Source organism: Rhincodon typus, chromosome 25, assembly GCF_021869965.1.
Source record: "Rhincodon typus isolate 14 chromosome 25, sRhiTyp1.1, whole genome shotgun sequence".
Taxonomy (NCBI): Eukaryota; Metazoa; Chordata; class Chondrichthyes; order Orectolobiformes; family Rhincodontidae; genus Rhincodon; species Rhincodon typus.
The window spans coordinates 30316342-30340199 of NC_063356.1; the positions used below are offsets into that span (position 1 = coordinate 30316342).

General features: G+C 38.7%; 1 protein-coding gene across 5 annotated transcripts in view; it reads left to right on the forward strand.

Moving 5' to 3' along the window:
• The window catches only part of brpf3b (bromodomain and PHD finger containing, 3b), an 84117-nt gene extending 60993 nt beyond the window's left edge, over nt 1-23124 (forward strand). For 4 of the 5 annotated variants that reach the window (XM_048611975.1, XM_020531553.2, XM_048611976.1 and 1 more), the window contains exons 8-13: nt 2916-3446; nt 3693-3798; nt 9177-9283; nt 19342-19439; nt 21074-21228; nt 22133-23124. In XM_048611975.1, the coding sequence (XP_048467932.1) occupies nt 2916-3446; nt 3693-3798; nt 9177-9283; nt 19342-19439; nt 21074-21228; nt 22133-22316 (1181 nt within the window). In that variant the 3' untranslated portion in view covers nt 22317-23124. Of the gene's footprint in view, nt 1-2915; nt 3447-3692; nt 3799-9176; nt 9284-19341; nt 19440-20778; nt 20968-21073; nt 21229-22132 lie in introns of those variants that run through there. The other variant, XR_007264740.1, reaches the window with a different exon arrangement.
• The last annotated feature ends 734 nt before the right edge of the window (nt 23125-23858 follow it).

Sequence of the window (23858 nt, forward strand, 5' to 3'; positions counted from 1 at the left end):
CTGCACTTTGAAAGCCGTCATGTAGCAAATTCAAGAAAATGTGGGTGTTACTGGCTAGGCTGGCATTTATTGCCAGTTTGTAATTGTGTTGGAGAATGTGGTGGTCATCTGATTTCTTGAATCTCTGGAGTCCTTGTGGGGCATTGGAGCACCTACAGTGCTGTTAGGAAGGGAGTTCCAGGTCTTTTGACTTAGTGACAGTGAAGGATTGGCAATATACTTCCGAGTCAGGGCAGTCTTTGACTTGGAGGGAACTTACTGGTGGTGATGTTCCTAAATACCTGCTGCCCTTGTCCATTTAGGTGGTAGAGGTTGCAGGTTTGGAAGATGCCATTGATATGGTTTTCATGAGTTGCTGCAGTGTGAACTTGTAGGTGAATGCACATTGTTGCCTCTATGTATTGGTGGTAAAGGGAGTGAATGTTGAAGGTGGGGTAGATGGGATGTTAATCAAGCTGGCTGCTTTGTTCCTGGATGGCATCAAGCCTCTTATGTTGTATCTGCACTCAACCCAGCAAATGGAGAGCATTCCATTATGCAGTTGGTTGACAGACATTAGGGAGACAGAAGGTGAGTTTCTCACTGTGGAATTTCTAGCCCTCTGACCTGCTGTTGTAGGCACAGTATAATGCGGCTCGTACAGTTCAGTTTCTGGTCAGTGGTAACCCCCAGGGTGGTGTAATTGTAGTATTCAGTGATGGTAATGCCTTTAGACATCAAAACATTTAACATCAAGTGTCATATAATGTAAGAAACTAACCAATCTATTGAAAACTGTCAATTTCTTTTACTAGAATGATTTCAAATTTTGAGTTTATACTTGATAATTGTATGAAAAAATAATGTGTTCGCTTCAATGGTAATAAAAATAGTTTTCCTGGGAGTTTCTTTGTCAGTGAATGGGTTTATAAACAGAGCCCTGGCAGGCTCAATGCATATTAATGTGTCAATTGTAAACATTACAAAAGTTTAAAGAACGAATGCAGGCTGGTAAAAGTAACCTGGCAACTTGAATCTTTCAGCTGACAGTGATTGCTCTGAGAAGCTGTGTGAATTCAGTGCTCATGCTTTTCAGGTAGAATAGCTTCTATATGATAAAACCTTTGTGGAAATACACATGTATAAATATTACTTCTTTTATAATTTTTGTGTTTTATAAAACAAATCTTAGTTCAATTGGTACCACTTAGTTTAGTATCCAAACCAGATGGAAAACTTCCACAAAAGTATTTCCAATATATTTGCAGCAAATTGTTTTGGCAACTTTACTGATCAGAATTGTAGTTTTAAACGTAGAACATGAAACAGTACAGCACAGGAAAACAACCTCGAGTTTCTGTGATTGTCAGGCCAATTAATAAGTTGGAAACAGTATGAAACCAAAGTTGATTTGGAAAGTGTGATGGAAATGCATGAGAGTAAAAGTTCCAAAAAGTAATTACAATATAACCTGACTAAAATCCAATTAAAAAATCTACCAGCACTGGCATGGCTAGCACACAAAACCTGGTACTTATTCCTCAAAAGAGCTTCAGTGAAAGCAGAATTATCTGTAGTATAAGATTATCTGTTCACTTGGGAATTTATCATGTGAAACTAGTTTAAAAGTAAGTCATTGGCTATAGAGTATCAAGTGCTTTGGGACATCCTGAGTGCCTGAATGGAACTCTTAAAAATGCTAGTTTTTTTAAAAAAGTTGCCATGTCTTTCAAATATTTTAAGCATCTCAGATGTTTGGGTTTGATTATTTTGCCCACATTACTAACTGGTATTAGCTTATTGCAGTTTGTCAAAGCCATTTTTTCCGGTTTGCATCAGTGCCATTTATTCAGTTCGCATGTGTGTTTTCCTTTAGGTTCCAATGGTTTATGTTGTAACATTTTTCAAAAACAGTTGACAAAGGTAGAGCGAAAATTTTTCAAATAACTTTTTTTTAACTGTGATTTTTTTTGTGTGTGTGAAAAATTTTAGGCTGAATAATCTCACACCTGTTGTAGCTCTTTTGTATTCTGTAAAGTTCAGAGTATGTTTCATATTGAAACATTGCCTTCCTCATATTAATTTTAGCTTATTTCTCAAAATGGAACGTTAAATTTTGAGGCTCGATCAAATGGCCTTTGGCAGGAAATGTAAATATTCTGCTTCATGATAGCTGTTTCACAGAAACAGGTTAAGTAAAACAGAATGAAGGGTAGATAGGCAGTGGCTTTTTTTTTTGTCCCAAATTAACATGAATAAAAGAAAGACGATGGAGTAGATTTAAATCTGTGGATTGCCAGTCTGTTATAGAAAGCACGCAGTTTACATTTCTGGTTTCCATAACTGGTTTCAATAATCCAAGCTGAATATATGCTTCTACTGCAAGTTGAAAACCTGCATCCATGCTCTTAGACTTGATATATGCAATGCCATGAGAGACCTAGTACAGTTCTTTGAAATTTGCAACCCTACACAGGATAATGTCGTACAGGCAGGCAGTCCCCAAGTTGCGAATGGGTTCTGTTTTTGATTCCATATGCAAGTTGGAACACAATGTAAGACAATATAAGATAGCTGATCCTAAGTACGATGAAATGTTCATATGTCAGATCTTTAATATTAATATTAATAGACTTCTGTACGGTATCAATTTGGTAAATATGAAAATTCATAGGTCTGATATTTATAAATCAGGGACCCGCTATATATGCTTTCTGTGTGAGAATTATAGAAAATTTCACAGGGAGTAAATAATTCTTAAAATTGACATTGTAATTTTAAGTAATTCAGGTTTTTTGTGTGAAGGTTGGAATAGTCATTTATTCAGTATTTAGAATAATAACGCACAGATATCTTTATTGAAGCAACCCAAAATGAATGTAAACTTGGAAAAATGAGTTTAATTGTTTTATTTCTTTTTCCCCTCCTCCCCACAGAGGACTCAAAATCTTCACTTCCACCCACATTAGAACCTACTGGACCTGCACCTTCACCCTCAGACTCTGAAACTCACACAGATCCTCCTACCCTCAAACCTGTGAGTGAGAGCAGGGCACACAGCAGACTGCACAAACGGATTAAATCTGACAGTGATGTCCTCAACAGAAAAACACTACAAAAGGAAACCCTTGGCTCGCATTCTCTTCAGCGTCTGCTCAGTGACAGTGGTGTAAATGGTCTGGCTCTCCCTACCTCGGATACAACAGCTCAGTCAGTCAATGAAGTGGGAAGGCGTACATCTGTTCTCTTTAGGAAGGCCAAAAATGGCATGAAATCACAGAAGGGCTCTGGTCAGCCAGTGGAGAATGGAGACAACCAGCACCAAACAGAGCAGTTGCCACTGAATGCTTCACCAGGGACACTCTCAAAACTACAGAGTCGCCGTCAGTCAAGGAAACGACCTCAAAGTCTGAGTTGTAGCTCTGACAGCGAAAGTGAGAAATCTCCTTGCACACCTGCAGAGCTAGGTAATCCTTCTTTGTTGCTTTTCTCACTAGAATTTATGTTTGTTAGCAGCTGAACCTCCCTTTCTGGATAGTTTAAAATTGTAGTGCATGGATTTCTTTGCTGCCACTTTAAATACTGTATCGTGGTCAGTCAACAGCTGTTAGTTAGCAGGACGAGTCAGTCTTTTGGGTTTCTTTTTTTAAAAAATAATTGTTTTTATATTGAAGGCAATGTTTAGTTGAAACTTTGCACATTTTTTTGCACAGGGCTTTCAAATGGATTTGGAAAACACTCCCAATTAAATGCAGAGAGCTACTCAGATTCTGAGTGTAGTTCTAGTCTTGGAAGCAACGGAGCATTTGACGGTAACAGGTAATTGTTAAAAGCTGAAAATACAGAGGTTATGCTGATTTTCATGTGTGGAGTAAACTTTGTGATAATAAAGGTTCAGTAAATGTGTATGTCTGTTTGGGAATTGAGTGGAACTGTGGTTTAGAAAGCTTTTTTCACTTATAAGGTACAGGTATGAAATTCTGCCCAGCCTGAGTTGAGCTTTTCTCTTCTAACTGTACAAAACTTACGATAGCTAAAATAAAAGCTTCCAAAGACAGAGAAGAAACAGTATTTCAATTTCAACAAAGCTCTTCGGTTAAGAAGAAGCATCATACTGGACTCAAAACATTAACTCTGTTTCTGTCTCCAAAGATGCTCCCAGACCTGCTGAGCTTCTCCAGTGCTTAGATATGGTAGTTGTTATTATAATTAAAACAAAGTTGACTTTTTGTATTCAATAAAGGTAGCTGGTGCAGGAAATAAAAATGTTACTCCTTTTCACTTGCAGATGACTCAAAAATTGAAATGTATAATGACCTGAATCCTACACAATACATAACTTTGTTACCCCACTGCAACATGATTGGTTTAATAACTGCAGTGGTAGAGGGAGTTTGAACTTGAACAGAAACTGTGTGTACATCTTATTTTGAAATATTTCACACCAACACTTACTTTCAGGAAGTAAGAAAAGTTTAAGTGTCCAGTACTGATTTTTCTTGTATTGAATCCAAAATTTCACTGCAGATTAAATTAAAAGGAGATCAAAAATATTTTTTTTCAAAACCTTACCGTTGAAATTGTGGTCTGTCATACTAGTAACCAATGTTAAAATAGATGACTTATTTAGCATAGTACATGTACTTTCTCTTGCTGTTCATAGGCCTCCATCATCTATCCTTAACGCTAATAGACATTTATGAGATAGGAGACCAGAAAACATATCATGCCTGTGTTGCTTAAAAAACATTTAACTAACACTAATCCCATTTTCCAGCTCTTGGTTTTCTGGAAGCTATGACAACACAAGTGAATATCTAAATGTTATTTAATTGTTGCATGAGTTTCTGACTCAGTTAGTGTTTCAGGCAGTGAATTCTCGACTTTCACCATCCTCCCCCTATAGGTCAGTCAGTCTAACTTCAATGGTGGTGATGTTATTTAAAAGAATTCTACACTTGCAGAGTCACTGATTAATCAGGGATATTCAGTGTGGATTTGTTAAAGAAAGGTCTTAATTGACAAATTTGATATTTTTTGAGAAGGTAACCAGGGCGTTGATAATAACAGTGCTTTTGATGTGGTCTACATGGACCTTAGCAAGATTTTTGATAACGTCAGTCAGTGCAGGCTGGTCAAGAAAGTAAAAGCCCATGGCATCCAAGGCAAAATGGCACATTGGCTGAGAAGCAGAGGATGATAGTGGAAGCTGACTTCTATGATTGGAAGTCTGTTTCCACTGGAATTCCATAGGGCTTGATGCTGGGGCCCTTGCTGCTTGTGATGTACATTGCACTTTAATGGGTAGGGGATATGATCAAGAGGTTCGTGGATGACATGAAAATTGGTAGGGTGGTTAATAGTGGTAAATTGCAGGAAGATATCAACAGACTAATCAGGTGGGAAGAGTAATAGGTTGGTGCTGGGTCCTCTTTTTTAGCATTTGTATAAATGATATTGATGTGTACATAGGAGGTATGGTTAGTAAGTTTGCAGATGACACGAAAATTGGGGGTGTAGTGGACAGCAAAGAAAGTTACATCAGAGTACAACGGGACGTTGATCAGATGGGCTGGTGAGCCAAGGACCAGCAGATGGAGTTCAATTCAGATAAATGAGATGTGCTGTATTTTGGAAAGACAATTCAGTGTAGGACTTATACACTTAATGGTAAGGTCCTCAGGAGTGTTGCTGAGCAAAGTGCAGGTTCCTAGTACCTTGAAAGTAGAGTCATGGGTAGACAGGATAGTGAAGAAGGCATTTGGTATGCTTGCTTTCATTGGTCAGTGCATTGAGTATAGGAGGTGGGAGGTCATGTTGTGGCTATACAGGACCTTGGTTAGGCCACTTTGGAATACTGCATGCAGTTCTGGTCTCCCTGCTGTAGGCAGGATGTTGTGAAACTTGAAAGGGTTCGGAAAAGATTTATAAGGATGTTGCCAGGGTTGGAGGCCTTGAGCTATAGGGAGAGGCTGAATAGACTGGGGCTATTTTCCCTAGAGTGTCAGATGATGATCGATAGTCTTAAAGAAGTTTATAAAATCATAAGGAGCATAGATAGGGTGAATAGCCAAGGTCTTTTCCCCAGGGTAGTGGAGTCCAAAACTAGAGGGCACAGGTTTAAGGTGAGAGGGGAAATATTTAAAAGGGACCTAAGGGGCAACTTTTTCACACAGCATGGTGCATGTATGGAACGAGCTGCCAGAGGAAGTGGTGGAGGCTGGTACAATTACAACATTTAAAAGGCATCTGGATGGGAATATGAAGGGTGTAGGGGAATATGGGCCAAATGCTGGCAAATGGGAATAGATTAATTTAGGATATCGGGTCAGCATGGATGAGTTGGATCGAAGGGTCTGTTTCCATGCTGTACAGCTCTATGACTATAAATGGAATTTAATCTGGAAAAGTGTGAAGTAGTACACTTGGGGAGTGTTAACAAGGCATGGGATTATAATATAAATGGTAGGACCCTGGAAAGTACTGAAGATCGGGGAACCCTGGAGTGCATATCTACAGATCCCTAAAGATGCCAAGGCAGATATATAAGATGGTTAATGAGGCATATCGGTTATTTGTCTTCATTAACCGAGGAATAAGATACAAGTGCAGAGAGGTAATTCTGGAACTGGATAAAATGCTGATTAGGTCACAACTGGAGTACTGTGTGCAGTTCTGGTCACCGCATTATGTGAAGAATGTGATTACAATAGAGAGGGTGTGGAGGAGATTGACCAAATGCTGCCTCTCTGAGATATGAGGAAAGGTTGAAGAGGCTAGTGTCATTTCCTTGGAGCCACGAAGATTGATAAGGATTTGACACAGCTGTTTAAGATTATGATGGGTGTGAGGTGGTGGATAGGAATTCACTTTTTCCATTAGTTGAGGGACCATTAACCAGGGGCATAGATTTAAGGCAACAGGTAGAAAACTAAGAGTTGAATGGAAATTTTTCAGAGCGTGGTGTGAGTCTGGAATTTGCTGCCTGAAAATGTGGTTGAGTCAGAAACTCTCATAACATTTAAGCAGTATTTAGATATTTACTTGTGTTGCCATAGACAATGAGCCAAAAGCCAAAAAATGGCATTAATGTAGTCAGGTCTTTGTCGACTGGTGCGAGAATGATGGGCAGATGGACCACCTTTTGTGCTGTAAATGCCGATGAGTCGTCATGTTTTGTTACTCCAGTTTGTTGTTATGTCTTGTGTATAGCAGTCCTATATACTGCAATGCACATTCTGCTAGTGTTCATGTGAGATCTGCATACTGAAAATATCTAATTCGTTTTTAATTTAAAGAAAAATGTACAATGTCTGGATATGTGATGGAAAGGATCTAACGCCGGAGCGAAGTTAAGCCAGATATAAAAAGACATCATACAACTTAATTTTCTTTAAACACACTTATTTTGTGGTAACTTCTGCCAAATCACTTTAATTGGCTTAGTGGATTCCCGTGTATTGATACAACGCATTTATCAAAATCTCTGACTAATTAGGAAATTAAGGACATAGAAATAGCAGCAGGAGTAAATTATTTGCCTCTTGCGTTTTTGTCACCATTCGGTAAGGTCATGGTTGATCTGATTGTGGCTGTAATTCCTCTTTCCTGCTGGCCCCCATAACCCATGACTCCACTATAAATCAGAAATCTGTTTACCTTAGCCTTGAATATACTCAAAGATGCAGCTTTCATTGTTCACTGAGAAAGAGAATTCCAAATTCTTAACAACTCATTTGAGAGACAAATTTCCTCTTTATATCCCAATAAAATGGGAGATCTCTTATTTTGAAACTCTGTCCCCTGGTTCTAGATTTCCCCATGAGGGGAAACATCCTCTCAGCATTTAGTCACCTCAGACTTTTATGTTTTGAATAAGATTACCTCTCCTACTTTTAAATTGTAATGAATGTAGGCCCAACGTGCTGAGCCTTTCCTTATTAGGCACCTTCTTCATTCCAGGAATCAACCTAGTAAACCTTATTTGAACTATTTCCAATGTGTCGCTGCTTAAGTGCAGTGATCAAAACAGTGCTCTCAGTCTTGTCAGTGCCTGCGCACGTGCAGTGAGATTTCTCTACTGTTATGCTCCAACCCCCATTAAATAAAGGCCAACATTCCATTTCCTTCCTAAAAACATACTGAACTGTTTACTTTTTGTGATTTGTGTACAAAGATTCCCAGGTCTCTCTGGACCACTGCATTCTATAGTCTCTCTCTTTCTGTGTAATAACCTACTTTTCTATTCTTCGACACACATGATCTGTTTTATATCACTTTGCATCCTCTGCATCTTCTTAACAACTTGCTTTGCTACTTATCTTTGTATTGTCACCAAATTTGGCTACAGTACAATCAATTCCTTGTTTCAAGTCTTTGTAACACAGATCATAAATAGTGCTGATGCCTGTGGCATTCCACTATTTGCAGTTTGCTACCTCAGAAATAATTTGCATTTTATAATTCATAATAATATATTATTTTATATGAAAATAATTTATCCTGTCTCTTTCTTGCCAGTTAGCCAGTCCTCCAACATTGAAAATATATAATTCCCAATGCCATGAACTCTTTATGGTGTGAAGATACTTCTTGATTTTAAAACTTTCTTTTTCAAAATTCTTTTTCAAATCAGTCTGTGGTCTCACTTCTCTATATCTTTATAGAAGCATAGAAAGTCTATGGCAAGGAAAGAGGCCATTTGGCCTGTCGTGTCTGCACTTTGTAATGTCCTTCGGCCCTGCAACCCTCAACTATTTTAGTACATCTAGTTTGGCTTGAAAACCCATAATTTTAGTTGCTGCACCAGTGATCCAATGATTTCACCTGCCTAGGATCTAAGCTTTGGAATACTGTCACAACACCTCTCCATCTCTGCTCTCTTTTATGATGTTCCTTAAAATCTACCACTTTCACCAAACATTTGGGCATCTCTCCCCATATGTGACATGATGTCATTTTTGTTTTATAATGCTCCAGCAGAGTGCCTAGAGATGTTCTTATTAAGTTAAAACTCTAAATAGTATTGGTCTTTGTTGATTGGCAGGCAAGTAAAGATTATACAGTCAATTACAATTGCATGCTACCTCACAACTGTGATTGGGTGGCTTCAAAATAAGCTTTAAAATAGGTTTGCATTTGTTAACTTTATGAATACTATCTCTCATTTTTATATATTATTTTATGTCCTCTTTCAGTGGCCTGTCTCCACCCAAACGTAGTCGAGGGAAGCCAGCTCTTGTTCGAGCACATTATCTTGACAATGGCAATGGGGATGTGTCTTGTGGAGATTTCAGCGGATCAGGTACATTACACAGCAGTGGGAACTACCCGCTAAGCATTAATAGGATGTAGGAATAAAAATTGCAATAACTAGTTGCCTGTGAAATAAATGGTCCTAATGCAGCAATTTGAAGTCTGCTAAAAGGATAAGGCAAATCTGTCTCTCTAATTCTGCTGTTGCTCAGTTGGTTCATCTTGGCACGGGTTACCTTCATGATAAAGTGTAAGTGAATCAGAGAGAGCCATACATCTTCATAACTTCCATGCAATTTGTGCAGTGTTGCAAATTACACTAAAATGCATTACTGCATTGCATAAAAGTGGGAAGAGTTTTGCCAACGCTGTTTGAAAGAAAATCAGTTGTATAGCTGTTTTGTGTTTGCTGTGATGAGATAAACTTCTCTAAATACTCAAGTAATAATAATGTGTAAAAGTCAAACATTGGCCTTTGGCCAAAATTTCATTTGTTTCTCACCTGCCTCATATAGCACAACCCTAACTTTTAGCCAAAAATCCCTACTCTTTAAGTTTACTGACATAAGATTAGAGAGTTAGATACATGGCTCAAAGATTTGTTTGGGAGAAATGGGTTTCAATTCATGGGGCACCAGTATTGGGGAAAGACAGATTTGTTTTGTATAATTAGGGTTGTAGATAGGGCTTTAAACTAATTAATGGGGAGCAGGGTTCAATTGAAAGGAACTTTAAATATCACAAGAAATGAGAGACCAGAGTTGTAGATTGTTGTAGACGTGAATGTTAAAGTCTGTCAGGAAGGGATAGAAAATATATGCAGAAGAGTGCAGTGGAAATTAGTACCAGAATAATACTTAGAAGTCAAGGCTTAAGGCTCTTTACCTGAATGCATGCAAGCACTTGTAACAAGAAGGTGAGTTGAGACTTGATGGCACAAATGGAAATAAATTAATATGATTTGATAGCTATTACAGAGATGTGGTTGCAGGGTGACCAAGATTGGAATCTCAATATTCAAGGGTATTCAACATTCCAGAAGAATAGGTGAAGAGAAAAAAGGTGGATAAGCTTTGTGAATAAAAGATGTTATCTGTGCGATGGTGATTAGATTATAGTAGATGTAATAGATGGTGATGTGGAATTAGTTTGGGTGGAAATAAGGAATATCAAAGGAGAGAAGTCACAGGGGAGTGTCCTGTATAAGCCCCTGAAGAGTTCGCTGGAGTATAGTAAACAAAATATCAATTGTGAAATCCTAGGATACTGAAGCCAAACAGTATCCAGGCTTGGGCTGACAAGTGGCAAGTAACATTCATGCCCACAAATGCCAGGCTATGACCATACCAATAAGAAACAATCTAAACACTGCCCTTTGACATTCAATGGTGCTACCATCACTGAATTCCCCACTACAGGGGGTTCTTCTGTAATGTGTTCTGGCAACGCAATTGGCTATAACACGATTGACAAATTCGGGAAAGCTGTTTCTAAAACACAAGCTTGTGTTGGCTATAACGCGATTCAGCATTACTTAAAAATGGAACTCATTTAAACAGAAGAATGGACTCCAATGCTAAATTGATGGTATAAGTTAAAAATGAAGTATAGTTTAAAATAATATGAGTGCTGCTAAAACATGCACCTTTGTGTGTAGTATTTTGTTACATATTTAATATGTAAGAATTTTTGAATTTGCTCATGTAAATCATTTATACCAAAAGTTGCTTGTGTAACAACCTGCTCTTTTCCTGCACTATTTTGAATACAGTGTTACTCAGGTTTACAATGCATTTTAATCCAACAATTAACTTCAACGCCAATGGGCTACATAGGAAAGAAAGGTCAGATTCCTCTGCTTCACTTATCTGAAAACCTATCCAAAAGTCTGTGCCGATGGAATGTCAGGTCAGCATTTAAATGGAGGAGGGAATTTTACTAAAAATTGCCGACGTGTCAATTTCAGGGAAGTTTCATGGAGTGTTGCTGGCTGTGAGCTGTATCTCACACAATTTTGCACTGCTCACCTCTTCTGGATCATGACCACTCCAACGACTTTCCACTTATTTCAGGCAGGTGTTAAAGATCACATCTGAAATTGCTGACGTGTCAATTTCGGGGGAATTTCATGGAGTGTTGCTGGCTGCGGGCTCTATCTCACACAATTTTGCACTGCTCACTTCTTTTGGATCATGCTCGCACTGTCATGCAGTACTGACCATTGCTGGGATTTCCAGTGGCAGAACTCTATTTAAAGCCCAGCTGTCATTTCATTGCAATTACAAGGTTAGATTCATGATTGTATTGCCTGTTCGCAGTGTCACCTGTCTGATAAACTGTTGTTGTAACTGCAGCTATAAGAATGAAGTTACACAGGTGAGGAAGAATTTTGGAAAAATATAACTCTTATGTGTCCTAACCCCGCTTTTCCCATAGGCCCCATTATTTATACAGCATGATTTCCTATAACACGATGTTGCGCTGGTACGCAGCTATCACATTATAGCAGAACTCCCTGTATCAACATCCTTGGGTTACCATTGACCACAAACTCAACTAGACCTGCCACATAAACAGAGTGGCTTCAAGAGCAGGTCAGAGGCTAGGAATACTGTAGCAAATAACTCATCTCCTTACTCCGCAAAACCTGTCCATCATCTACAAGACACAAGTCAGGAGTGTATGGAATACTCCCCAGTTGCCTGGATGGGTGCAGCTCTAGCAACACTCAAGAAGCTTGACACCATCCAGGATACAGCAGCCTGATTAATTGGTACCACATCCACAAACATTCACTCCCTCCACCACTGACACTCAGGAGCAGTAGTGTGCATGATCTACAAAATCCACTGCAGAAATTTACTAAAGATCCACAGACAGCACCTTCCAAGCCAATAACTACATCTAGATGGATAAAGACAGCTGGTATGTGGCAACACTACGACCAGCAAGTTTCCCTCTAAGCCACTCATCATCGTCATTCTTTCACGTTGCTGGATCAAAGTTTTGGAATTCCTTCCTAAAGGCATTGTGGGTCAACCCACAGCAGGTAGACTGCAGCGGTTTAAGACGGAAGTTCACCGCCATCTTCTCGATGGCAACTAGCGACGGGCAATAAATGCTGGCCAGCCATTGATGCCCACATCCCATGAATGAATTTTTAAAAAGTGAAGGGTGTAAGATCTTGACAATAATCATGGGTGATTTTAATTCTCAAATTAATTGAACAATTGGGCAAGGGTAACATGGAAGACAAATTTATAGAGTGCATCAAGAATTGCTTATTACAGCAGTACTTTGCAGAACCTACCCAAAACTGGCTCTTTTAGATGTAGTAATGTTTAACGAGGTAGGATTAATAAGAGATCTTGTGGTTAAGGCTCTTCTAGGACTGAGAGCAACTTTGGTCTCAAGCCAGTGTCCTCAGCTTAACTAAGAATAGTTACAGAGGTATGCTGAAGAGTTGTCTCAAGTGGCTCGGAAAAGAAATTAAGGGGAAAGTCAGTGGATGAATAGTAGCAGACACTTCAGCATATATTTCATAATGCTCAGCCAACATTTATTCCAATCAAAAAAAAAACTTGATAAGAAGGATGAACCACCTACAGCTAACAAAGATGGTCGAGGAAAGTATCCAATCAAAATCTAAGGTGTAATGAAAATTCGTGATGGAGCAAAGAATTGGGACTTCTTTAGGATCTAGAAGTAGTTGACTAAAAAGCTAATAAAAAGCAAGAAATTTTATCATGAAAATAAATTGACATGAAATATAAAACAAACAGCAAAAGCTCATGGGTATATAAAAGTAAGTGTGGAACCCTTGAAGGATGCTACTGGGGAATTAATAATGGGGAACAGGGAAATGACAGATAATTTCAGCCAGTATTTTGCGTCAGTTTTTAGAGGACATTGTGATCACCCCAAAAGTAACAGGTAAGCAAGCTTCTAATGGGAAAAGATCTTGTAATAGTCTGTATCACAAGGGACAAAGTACTCATCCATGGGGTTTTAAAGGAAGTAACTGTAGAGATAGTGGGATCATTGGTCAAACTATTTCAGAACGCGCTGGATTCTTGTAGGATTCCAAATTATTGAAAAACTGCCAATGTGTCACTCCTGTTCAAGAAGGGAGGGGGACAGAAAGTAAGAAAACATGGGCTAGTTGGTCTAATATCTGCTGTTGGGAAGATGATAGACTACATTATGAAGGAAGAAATAGCAGGCCATTCAGAGAAGTTTAACACCATGAAACAGTCAACATGGTTTTGTGAAAGAGAGCTCTTTGAGGCAAGCAGAGATGACAAAGGAGAACTGGTATTTGAATTTCTAGAAGGCATTCAGTAAGGTGTCACATAAAAAGTTATTGCACAAAATAGGAACTCACCATATTAGGAGTAATGTATTATCATGGTTTGAGAATTAGCTTACACACATAAATCAGAGATTTGTGATTAGTGGGCATTCTTCAGGCTGGAAAGATGTAACTGGTGGTATCCCACAAGGATTGGTTCCTGTATAATTTACCATCTATATTAATGATTTGGAGGACAGACAGGCTATAATGTATCCAGTTTTGGTGATAATACAAAAATAGGTGGGAGGGCATGTTGTGATGAGGACATAAAGCATCTTTTTTTCTTAAACTCATTCGTGGGATGTAGGCATTATTGCTGGCCAACATTTATTGCCTGTCCCTAGCTGCCCTTGAGAAGGCGGTGGTGAGCTGCCTTTTTGAATCGCTGTAGTCCGCGTGCTGTAGGTTGGGAGGGAATTCCACGATTTTAACCCAGCGACAGTGAAAGAACAGTGATATATTTCCATGTAAGGATGGACAGTGGCTTAGAAGGGAACTTGCAGGTGCTGGTGTTCCCAAGAATCAGCTGCCCTTGTCCTTTTAGATTGAAGTGGCCGTGGGTTTGGAAGGTGCTGTGTGAGGATCTTTGGTGAATTTCTGCAATGAATCTTGTAGGTACTGAGCGTCAGTGGCGGAGGGAGTGAATGTTTGTGCATGTGGTGCCAATCAAGTAGGCTAATTTGTCCCAGATGATGTCAAGCTTCTTGAGTGATGTTGGAACTGCACCTGTCCAAACAAGTGGGGAGTATTCCATCATACTTCTGACTTGTGCCTTGTAAGTGATGGGCAGGATTTGGGGAGTCAAGAGGTAAGTTACTTGCTGCAATATCCCTAGCCTCTGACCTGCTGTTGTAGCCACCATATTCATGTCGTGGGTCCGGTTAAGTTTGTGGAGAATAGTAATCCCAAGAATGCTGATAATGGAGGAATTCAGTGGTAGTAATACCATAGAATGTCAAGGGGCAGTGTTTAAATTATTTTTTTATTGGTGATGGTCATAACCTGGCATTTGTGTGTCGCGGATGTTACTTATCACCTGCCGGCCTAAGGTTAAACATGGACAACTTCAGTGTTTGAGGAGTTGTGAATAGTGGTGAACATTGTGCAATCATCAGCGAACATTCCTACTTCTGACCTCATGATGGAGAGAATGTGCTGATGAAGCAGCTGTAGATGTTGGGCCTAGGACACTACCCTGAGGTACTGCTGCAGAGATGCCCTGAAGCTTAGATGACTGACCTCCAGCGACCACAGCTACCTGACTATGTGCCGTGTATATTGCAGACTATTGGAGAATTTGCTCCCTGATACCCATTGATTCCAGTTTTGCTAGGGCACCTTGGTGCTGCACTCATTCGAAGGCAGCCTTGATGTCGAGGCTGTCACTCCCATTGTCACCTCTGGAATTCAGCTCTTTTGTCCAGTTTAAACCGAGGCTGTAATGACGTCAGGAGCTGAGTGGCTCTGGTGGAACCCAAACTGAGTTTCACTGAGCAGGTGCTGCTTGATAGCACAGTTAATGAGAACTTCCATCACTTTACTAATATTGAGTGTAATCTGCAAGGGGATATAGATAGGTTGAGTGAGTGGGTAAAAACTTGGCAATTGGAGTTAATTGTAAGAAAGTGTGAGGTCATACAATTTTTGATTTTATTTATTGTAGTCACATGTACCTAGGTACAGTGAAGAGCTTTGTTTTGCGAGCAGTACTAGCAGATCTTAACAAGCAAGGACACAGTGATCGAAGGGTGCTTAGACAAAGCGAGGCATACAGGTTACACTGAACAGGAGGTGTGCAAAGCAAGATCAACATTATTTGAAGTTAGAGAGTCCATTCATCAGTCTAATAATGGTAGGGAAGAAGCTGTTCTTGAACCTGTTGGTGCGTGTGTTCAAGCCTCTGTATCTTCTGCTTGATAGAAGAGGTTGTAGAATGGCATTACTGGGTTGGGAGGGGTCTTTGATGTTGGCAGCCTTTCTGCAGCAACAAGAAGTGTAAATGGAGTCCATGGATGGGAGGTTGGCTCCCATTATGGTCTGTGCTGTACACATAACGTTCTGTAGTTTCTTATGATCTTGGGCAAAGCAGTAGCCATAGCAGACCATTATGCACCCTGATAGCACGCTTTCTATGGTGCATCTGTAAAAGTTGGTGAGGGTCCTTACGGGCATGCCAAATTTCCTGAGCCACCTGAGGAAGAAAAGGCATCGTTGTGCCTTCTTGACAGTTGCATCTACATGGGAAGTCCAGGACAGGTTGTTGGTTATCGTCTCTCCTAGGATCCTGCCGATGTCGACCCTCTCCACCTCAGTTCCATTGATGTCAGAAGAATCAAAAGTCAAACTATAAGTTGAATGGAGAAAATCTCCAAAAAAAGTGCATGCAGAGGGATCTGGAAGTTCTTGGACATTAACACAAAATTAGCATGTAAGTACAAGTAATTAAGAAGGCCAAATGAACTTTGTCCTTTATTGCTAGGGGTTTGGTGTTTAAAAATGAGGAAATCTTGTTCCAAATGTACAGGGGATTGGTGATGCTACCTTGTGTACTCTGTACAGTTTTGTTCCTGAATTTAAGAAAGGATGTACTGGCATTGGAGGCAGTTTGAAAAAGATTCACTCGGCTGATTCGGGGGACGAAGGGGTTGACTTATTGAGAGCAGCTAAAAAGTTGGGCCTTTTATTCGTTAGAGATTAGAAGAATGAGTGGTGATCTTATTGAAACGTACAAGATTCTGAGGGGGCTTGGCAGCATAAATGTTGAAAAGAGGAGTCTCAAACCAGGGGACACAGTTATAGAATTAAGGGACATTCATTTAAAACTGAGATGGGAAGGAATTTCTTCCAGGAATTAGTGAATGCCTGGAATTCTGTATTTCAGAGAGTTGTGGAGGCTTGATCATTCGGAGTATTCAAAGAAGAGGTAAATAGATGTTTGAAATATCGAGGAATTGAGGGCTCCGAGGGGCTGGCACAAAAGAGAATTTGAGGCTTGGGACGGTTCTACCGTGATTTTTTTAAATTTATTCATTCACGGGATAAGGACATCGTTGACCAAGCAGCATTTATTGCCCATCCCGAATTACCCAGAGGGCAGTTCAGAGTCAACCACATTGCTGTGGGTCTGGAGTCACATGTAGCCAGACCAGGTAAGGCTGGCAGTTCCTTCCCTGAAGGACATTAGTGAACCAGATGGGTTTTTTCGACAATGGATTCACAGTCATCATTAGATCCTTAATTCCAGATATTTCATTGAATTCAAATTCCACCATGTGCCGTGGCGGGACTTGAACCAAGGTCCCCAGGATGTTATCTGGGCCTCTGGATTAACAGTCCAGCGATAATACCACTAGGCCATTGCCTCCCCCATTTTTTAATGGCAGGGAAGGCTTGAAGGTCTTACCTGTCCTCCCCTTGTTCCTATTCCTTAATTCTTTTGTACTTAGCACTCACTTCCTACTTAAGCCAATGCATTTTGATGCAAACCTCCTTGATAAAATCATAGAGAAGGCTACCATTGTAGGCGGCTGTTCAGGTTAATACATATTGTCAAGGCTATCACCTGACTGATGCGCCCTGCATTTCTGCCAATCCTGCCCTCTTATATGGGAACATTGTTATCAAGAAAGAATGGAACATATACAGCCCAGTCAAAACTTAAAGTTGTTGAGATGGAAAAAGCAGGCAAATAGTTGTGATCTTGCTAGGAAATTCAGGGTATTAGAGGAGAACATGTGAGATTAGAGGACGTTCTCTGCAGAGCTAAGGCAGATGTCTGAGAATAAATGTGCAAATAGGTGAGTACTTGCATGTACCACAGTTGGAAGACCATGTTGTAAAATGCATCAACGAAAATCGCCAGCCTGGATTCTTTTGGTCTCTCGAGGACTTGTCGAATCTTCACCCCAGTCAAGAACATTAGTAATTTCAGTTTTCACAGCTAGAGCTTGCTGGTATACCAGAAGTATGAAGAGAAATAACTTTGTACTGCGACAGAAGACCAAGATCTCACAGCATTTCCCAACAGAACTCCATGATAGGCCAATTACATCTTATCATTTTACAGTCAAAGATCGAGAAAATAATGGATACAAATAGACTGTATGATGAACATGCATGAGATTTCCATGAATTTTGAGGCTTGAGCCAATCAAACAGTGAACTAAGTAGCAGGGAAAATAGTGTTAATGAAAATAACTGGCCTTGAAAAGACTATATTCACTGTTGTGCTGCCCTGTATGTCCAAGAGGACAAAGCTCAAGCCAGTGGTGATGTTCAAGAGAGAAATCCTTCTGAAACAACAATTATCCATAGGAGTAGTCAACAATATTGACAATAAAGGTTGGATGGATGAAGATGCCGAGAAAATACGACTAAGGAACATTTTTGGAGCGTTTGACCTGGAGGATTACATAATAAAAGGTCTGCTCACCTGAGACATGTTCAGGTCACATCATATCAATGATGTTGTTGCTGAAGTTAGATTGTGATTCCTGGAGGTCCAAACATCCTTGCCTTGTTCAACCATTGAATGGCTCTCTAAGCAAGTGCTCAATATGAGAGAAAAAAAGTGGAATGACTAAATGATTGGATAAGAGCAGGCATTCACCAAGCTTGGAAGCACACAGCTCTCATGTTAGCAAGCCTGTGTGAGTGGGTTGGAGAGACATGGAAGTAGAACAGAGGTTATCATCAAATCATTCAAAAAATTTGGGATATCAGATGCACTTGATGACATTAAAGATGAATATTTGTGCAATGATGTGAGTGCTGCTGATGATGATGTTGATCGTCCATATAGTTCTGAAGATGAGGGTGTTGGTTTTTATGGAACTACATACACATTCACTGCTTGCACTGCTGCTATATACTGATGGTACCAGTACTCTTTTCTGTGCTCTGAAAAAAAAACTAAAATTATGTATTTTTTTTTATATAGGGCTTTTGTTTTAATGTATTTACTGAATTTAATGATTTACATGAAAGTAGTTAGCATCCATTTATAGAAATAAAGTTAATAATGAATTTCCTTTTTGCTCAGTTTTTGGAATGAGGGTGGTGAGAACAGATGCTAATGTAATAGCTATAACAGCAAGGTGATTGGAGAGGGTTGATTTCGACCTCTCGGAAATTATCACTCGTAAGAGTCAATTTCTTACTTTTTGGTAAAAGATTAACTGTAGAAACTTACGTAAGTGTATATAATTTTCCTTTTATTAAAAACAAACTAGTTTATTATCTGAGATAACAAGGTGTAGAGCTGGATGAACACAGCAGGCCAAGCAGCATCATAGGAGTAGGAAAGCTGACGTTTCGGGCCTAGACTCTTCATCAGAATGAAGGGTTTAGGCCCGAAACGTCAGCCTTCCTCCTCCTATGATGCTGCTTGGCCTGCTGTGTTCATCCAGCTCTACACCTTGTTATCTCAGACTCTCCAGCATCTGCAGTTCCTACTATCTCTTGATATAGTTTATTATCTGAATGTACATCCATTGGCCTATCTTTCCAACAATAATAAATGGAAACAAATACTCCTAACAGTTTTAAAATATAGAAGAGTGCCTTACAATTAAAAAAAGGAAACTGAAATAATTGAATTAACATGAAATATATAAGTTCGATTCAAGACATTTCTGAGGTGAATTGTACGCTGTATTTCCAAAGTGACTGGTTATTTATTTTTGAAATTTCAGAATTTACACCATAACAGATTAAAAGCTTTTTAAAACATTTTTATTTTTTCTTCATGTTAGGGAGAGGCGTCTGGACACCCTTTGAGAATGATGCTATTTTAGAGCCTCTGGAACTGGTTTGGGCCAAATGCAGAGGATACCCTTCTTATCCAGCATTGGTAAGTCACATTTGTTCGCCAATTAAGTATTTGAAAATCAAACACCATATCTTTTCTCAAGCAACCAAAGTAAAATGAATAAAAAATTGTTTCTGAATAAAATGACTAATTAGCTTCAAGACCTGAACTGAAATGATTGGCAGATTCTAAGAAGTTGTTTATCCTTTCGATCCATTTTACAGCTGCTCATAGGGTCAATGCATGCCTGTCAATGTGTGGACACATTGACCTATGGTTCTGAAAGTCGCCGCCACACATGGAACCCAGAGGTCTGCACAGTGGCAGGAGAAATTAGAGAGGACGGAGTTTTGGATAATATATATCACACAAATTGTTGTTGTTTTCAACAGGACAGAGGAATTTAGAGGATGGTTCCTAATAGAAGTAGAGACTGTGTAGTAAAGTAGAAGAACCTGACAATATAAAGAAAGAGTTTGCAGTGACCGGGCAAATTGGAATGATAAAACATAGGTATAAGATTAAATGTAGGAAATTTAGGACAGAAAGCAGGATTAAAGTTACAGAGGTTTGTGATACTGTGGACTGTACCGTTTGGAGTTAGTGATTGAAGATGGGATCATAAGAATTAGCTGTTCTGTTACCTTATGTTCGGAATTTACTTTCCTGGAAAACTGTAAAAGAATGAAAGACCACATATTATCTTCTTAATAATCTTAAATGCAAGGTACGTAGCGATAAAATAATATTGAAATGTAACATTTATTGTGTAAAGCTAAAGAATGTTTGCCAAATGTACAACGTGCTGTTTGGGGTTCGAGTGGTAAAAGGAATATGGAATCATTAGGCATAAAGGAATAAGATTACTGCTGGTGTGGAAAATAAATGCCAATAGACAGTGGTTGGGCTGAATAATTTGTTTCTATGTCATAAGTTCTATAACTTGATTTGAACTAATGGAAATAAGTCCAATCATTTTAATTTTACTCACAATAACAGTTTGAAATTCTATTTCCATTTTGTTCCATATAGTTGAGTCTGCAATTTTACCAATTCGTTGGATGGACGTCAGTTGTAAAATAAAAATTAAATTGCATGAAAACAATTAATACAAGCCGAGAGATGGCCTGATCTGGGTCTGGTAGTACCTGTTGCCTCAGATTTGCATATATCTTTATGTTCAACTGAATATGTAACTTAGAAGACATCAGAATTAACTCATTGGTAACATTGTTGCTTCTGAGGCAGTGGTTGTGATTCGTGGTCCATTCCAGAGACTTGAGGCTAACTTGGCTGATGCTTCAGTTGTGCTTTGGAAGTGCTGCACTGTTTGCGGTCTTCTATATAAGACTTTTGACTAACACCCTGTCTACGCTCTCAGGTTGATGTAAACGATCCCATAGTACTGTTTTAAAGAAGAGCAAGGGAATTCGCCTGATATCCTGGCCAATGTTTGTTCCTTGATCAACACCATGAAAAAACGATTAATTGGCCAGTAATCTCATTGCTGTTTGTGGGACCTTGCTGTGTGTAAATTTGCACATGTTACAACAGTGACTCCACCTCAGAGGTACTTCCTTGGCTGTGAAGCGCTTTACAATGTCCTGAGATCATGACAGGTGCTTTGCAGATACAAAATATTTTTCCTTAATTTTCTGTAATATTTTACTTTATAGATCATTGATCCTAATATGCCTCGAGATGGGTTGTATCACAATGGTGTCCCAATACCTGTACCTCCACTGGATGTAGTAAAGCTAGGAGAACAGATGCATGCAGAAGCTGGAGAGAAACTTTACCTGGTATTATTTTTTGACAACAAAAGGACATGGTAAGTGGAAAAGAAAAGTCTTGAACAATAGATTTGTGTATTAGTGTATTGTTTACCATCCGTTTTACATTAATTCATTCAGCATATAAGTCTCTTATACCTGTACAGTTGCTTTTCATGTCTTAAATACCTTCATGTGCATTTTCGTCCAGAGCCTTTTTAGTTTAATGTTTGAATTTAGCTGCATTCCCCAGTTCTTGAGGGAAGAGCTCACTCAAGAAGCAGACTTCAAAAATACACAGACAGCATATTGTGTGTTATTGGGTGACTGCTGTCAGATGTATGTGACAGTTTGTTAAGCTGTCAATTTCTCTTCCCTGTGAATAATCAATGTTGCTAATCGTAGATAAAAGTTTGGAACGTTAAAGATGCATTCTGATTCTCTGGTTGTATTTAATGGAAAAATATCGCCCATATTCTGACCAGGAGTTTCTGGGAAACCAAGATATTTAAGAACACTTCCTGCATTATCAATCCTATATGTAATTAATTGCATCTGAAGTTGAGTAATTATAGTATGCAATAAAGTTATCCATTTTCACACTTGCTTTTAGCTCCTGCAAGTTACCTGTAGCATGCTTTCTTGTGTAAATTGAGTTAAGTTCTAAGCCACATTAGCAGGCAGTCTTACTATGTGCAGCAGCGTTTTGGGTTAAGTATGGATTTTGTGCAAGTAAGAGACGCCAGATGATTCAAGTCTGGCAAACACTTTTACATGATGTGTAATGTGGTTTTCATCAATAATATTTTGCTTTAATTTTTTTCAACATTTGATCATGTAGTCTCAAGCCAGAGTTATTGGTAATTAGACATCATAGAATTTAAATTGCTCTATTGATCTATAATTTCTGCCTTATTTGATTGTATGATTTATAACCTATTACTTTAATGTATTCACCAACAGGCAGTGGCTTCCCCGTTCAAAATTGCTAGCTCTTGGCATTGATGATACAGTGGACAAACTGAAAATGATGGAAGGGCGTAAATCAAGCATTCGAAAATCTGTTCAAATTGCTTATGATCGAGCAATGATCCATTTGAGTAGAGTACGTGGAGAGCATGGCTTTCTCACCTCAAACTACATGTGACTGTTATAAACATAACCAAAGTTGCTGAAGGAGATTGTATGATGTGACATCAGGCATCAAAGACCTTAATTTCTGCTCATTGTAAAAATTATATGTCCTTTCTTTATTTTTTCATACTTTTAAGCAGATCAACACACAGCCTTTGTCACTGCCAATTCTTATATGGCCTTTCTTTGGCTTGTTTCTTGCCATGTTTACTTCATTTAAACATAGATCATGCTTTAAATTTACAAATACAAATCCTGTTCATAGTGTTTATAATGCCTTTTGTGTGGAAGCCAAGGGGAATAAAAACCATGTATATAATTGTATTATATTGTTACACACTAAATTATTCAAGGCTGCAGATCTGAATCTTTAGCTTCTCTGTGATGGTAATGGGTTTTGTACGCACACACTGTAATTTATTTGAGAAACAATACCATTTGACGTTTGAAAGTATTTGTTCTGTTAAAATGCAGTGGACTTGTGACCTGTGTATACTGTGTAGTACAAGTTTAAAACATTTTTTATTACATTTTATGATTTTGGTTTTTAATGTATTCAGGCTATTATATCAATGATGTTGACTTACTTAGGGACCTAAAATTAGCTGCGTGTCCACTGTGAAACACAGGATGTTCATGTTGTATTTATTGTAGAAAGTAAGATTATTTGCTTTCTAGTATTGTTTATAAAAAGCTGTAATGGTTGAGAAAATTGAGAATTGACTCTTGCAAAATTGTACTTTTACCTCTGATCTATTACAATCCAACTGTCTGAGGCTATATTTTCTCCTGAGAATTAAATGTGACAAACTAGAAATTAACAGTTCCCAATTTTAATTACTAAGCTTCTTTTATTAACTTACAGTATCAATAACTTGGAGTTAGGTTCTTCATTCCTACTGAAATGTAGCTGCTGTTATCCATATCATTGAACATTCGTCGAAGCTCCATGACAAAATACGATTTTTAAAAAAAAATTCTGTGTTAATTCTTTCGAGCAAAAGCTGGGCCCTTTTCTGGCTGAAGTGGAAGTCACCTCATAAACGAGGTAAGTACTTTATGACATTAATCAGGACTGAAGTGCTTTCTGGATTAATTTTGAATACCTAAGCCGTTTGGACTAGAATTTTCCAGATTTCATTTCCCCAGTTGGACAATGCTTTAAATTTTATTTGTCTCTGGCAAATGGCTTCCAGACATGACTGGGAGTGTGTGTATTTCCAATACCAGACAACCTGTATGGGACAGGTTTGATGGTCTGATACCTCAGTTTCTTCCCACCATCTTTCACCTTTTTAAAATTAGAATCACTCCAGAGCTATTTCCTGCACCAACACTTAAAGTGGATATTAATTTTCTGTTTTTTGTTGAATATAATCAATAGGATATGAACTACAAGTTAAAATTTAAACATGCTTTAAATAACATCCAACTTATCTTTCCAAGAAACTTAGCAACTGGCGTGAAACAGTTGCTCACTATAATTTAAGCCAGCCAAAGATTACTGTCTTTCCATGTTTGTTAATAAATTTACAGTTTTGACAAAAGAGAGAAT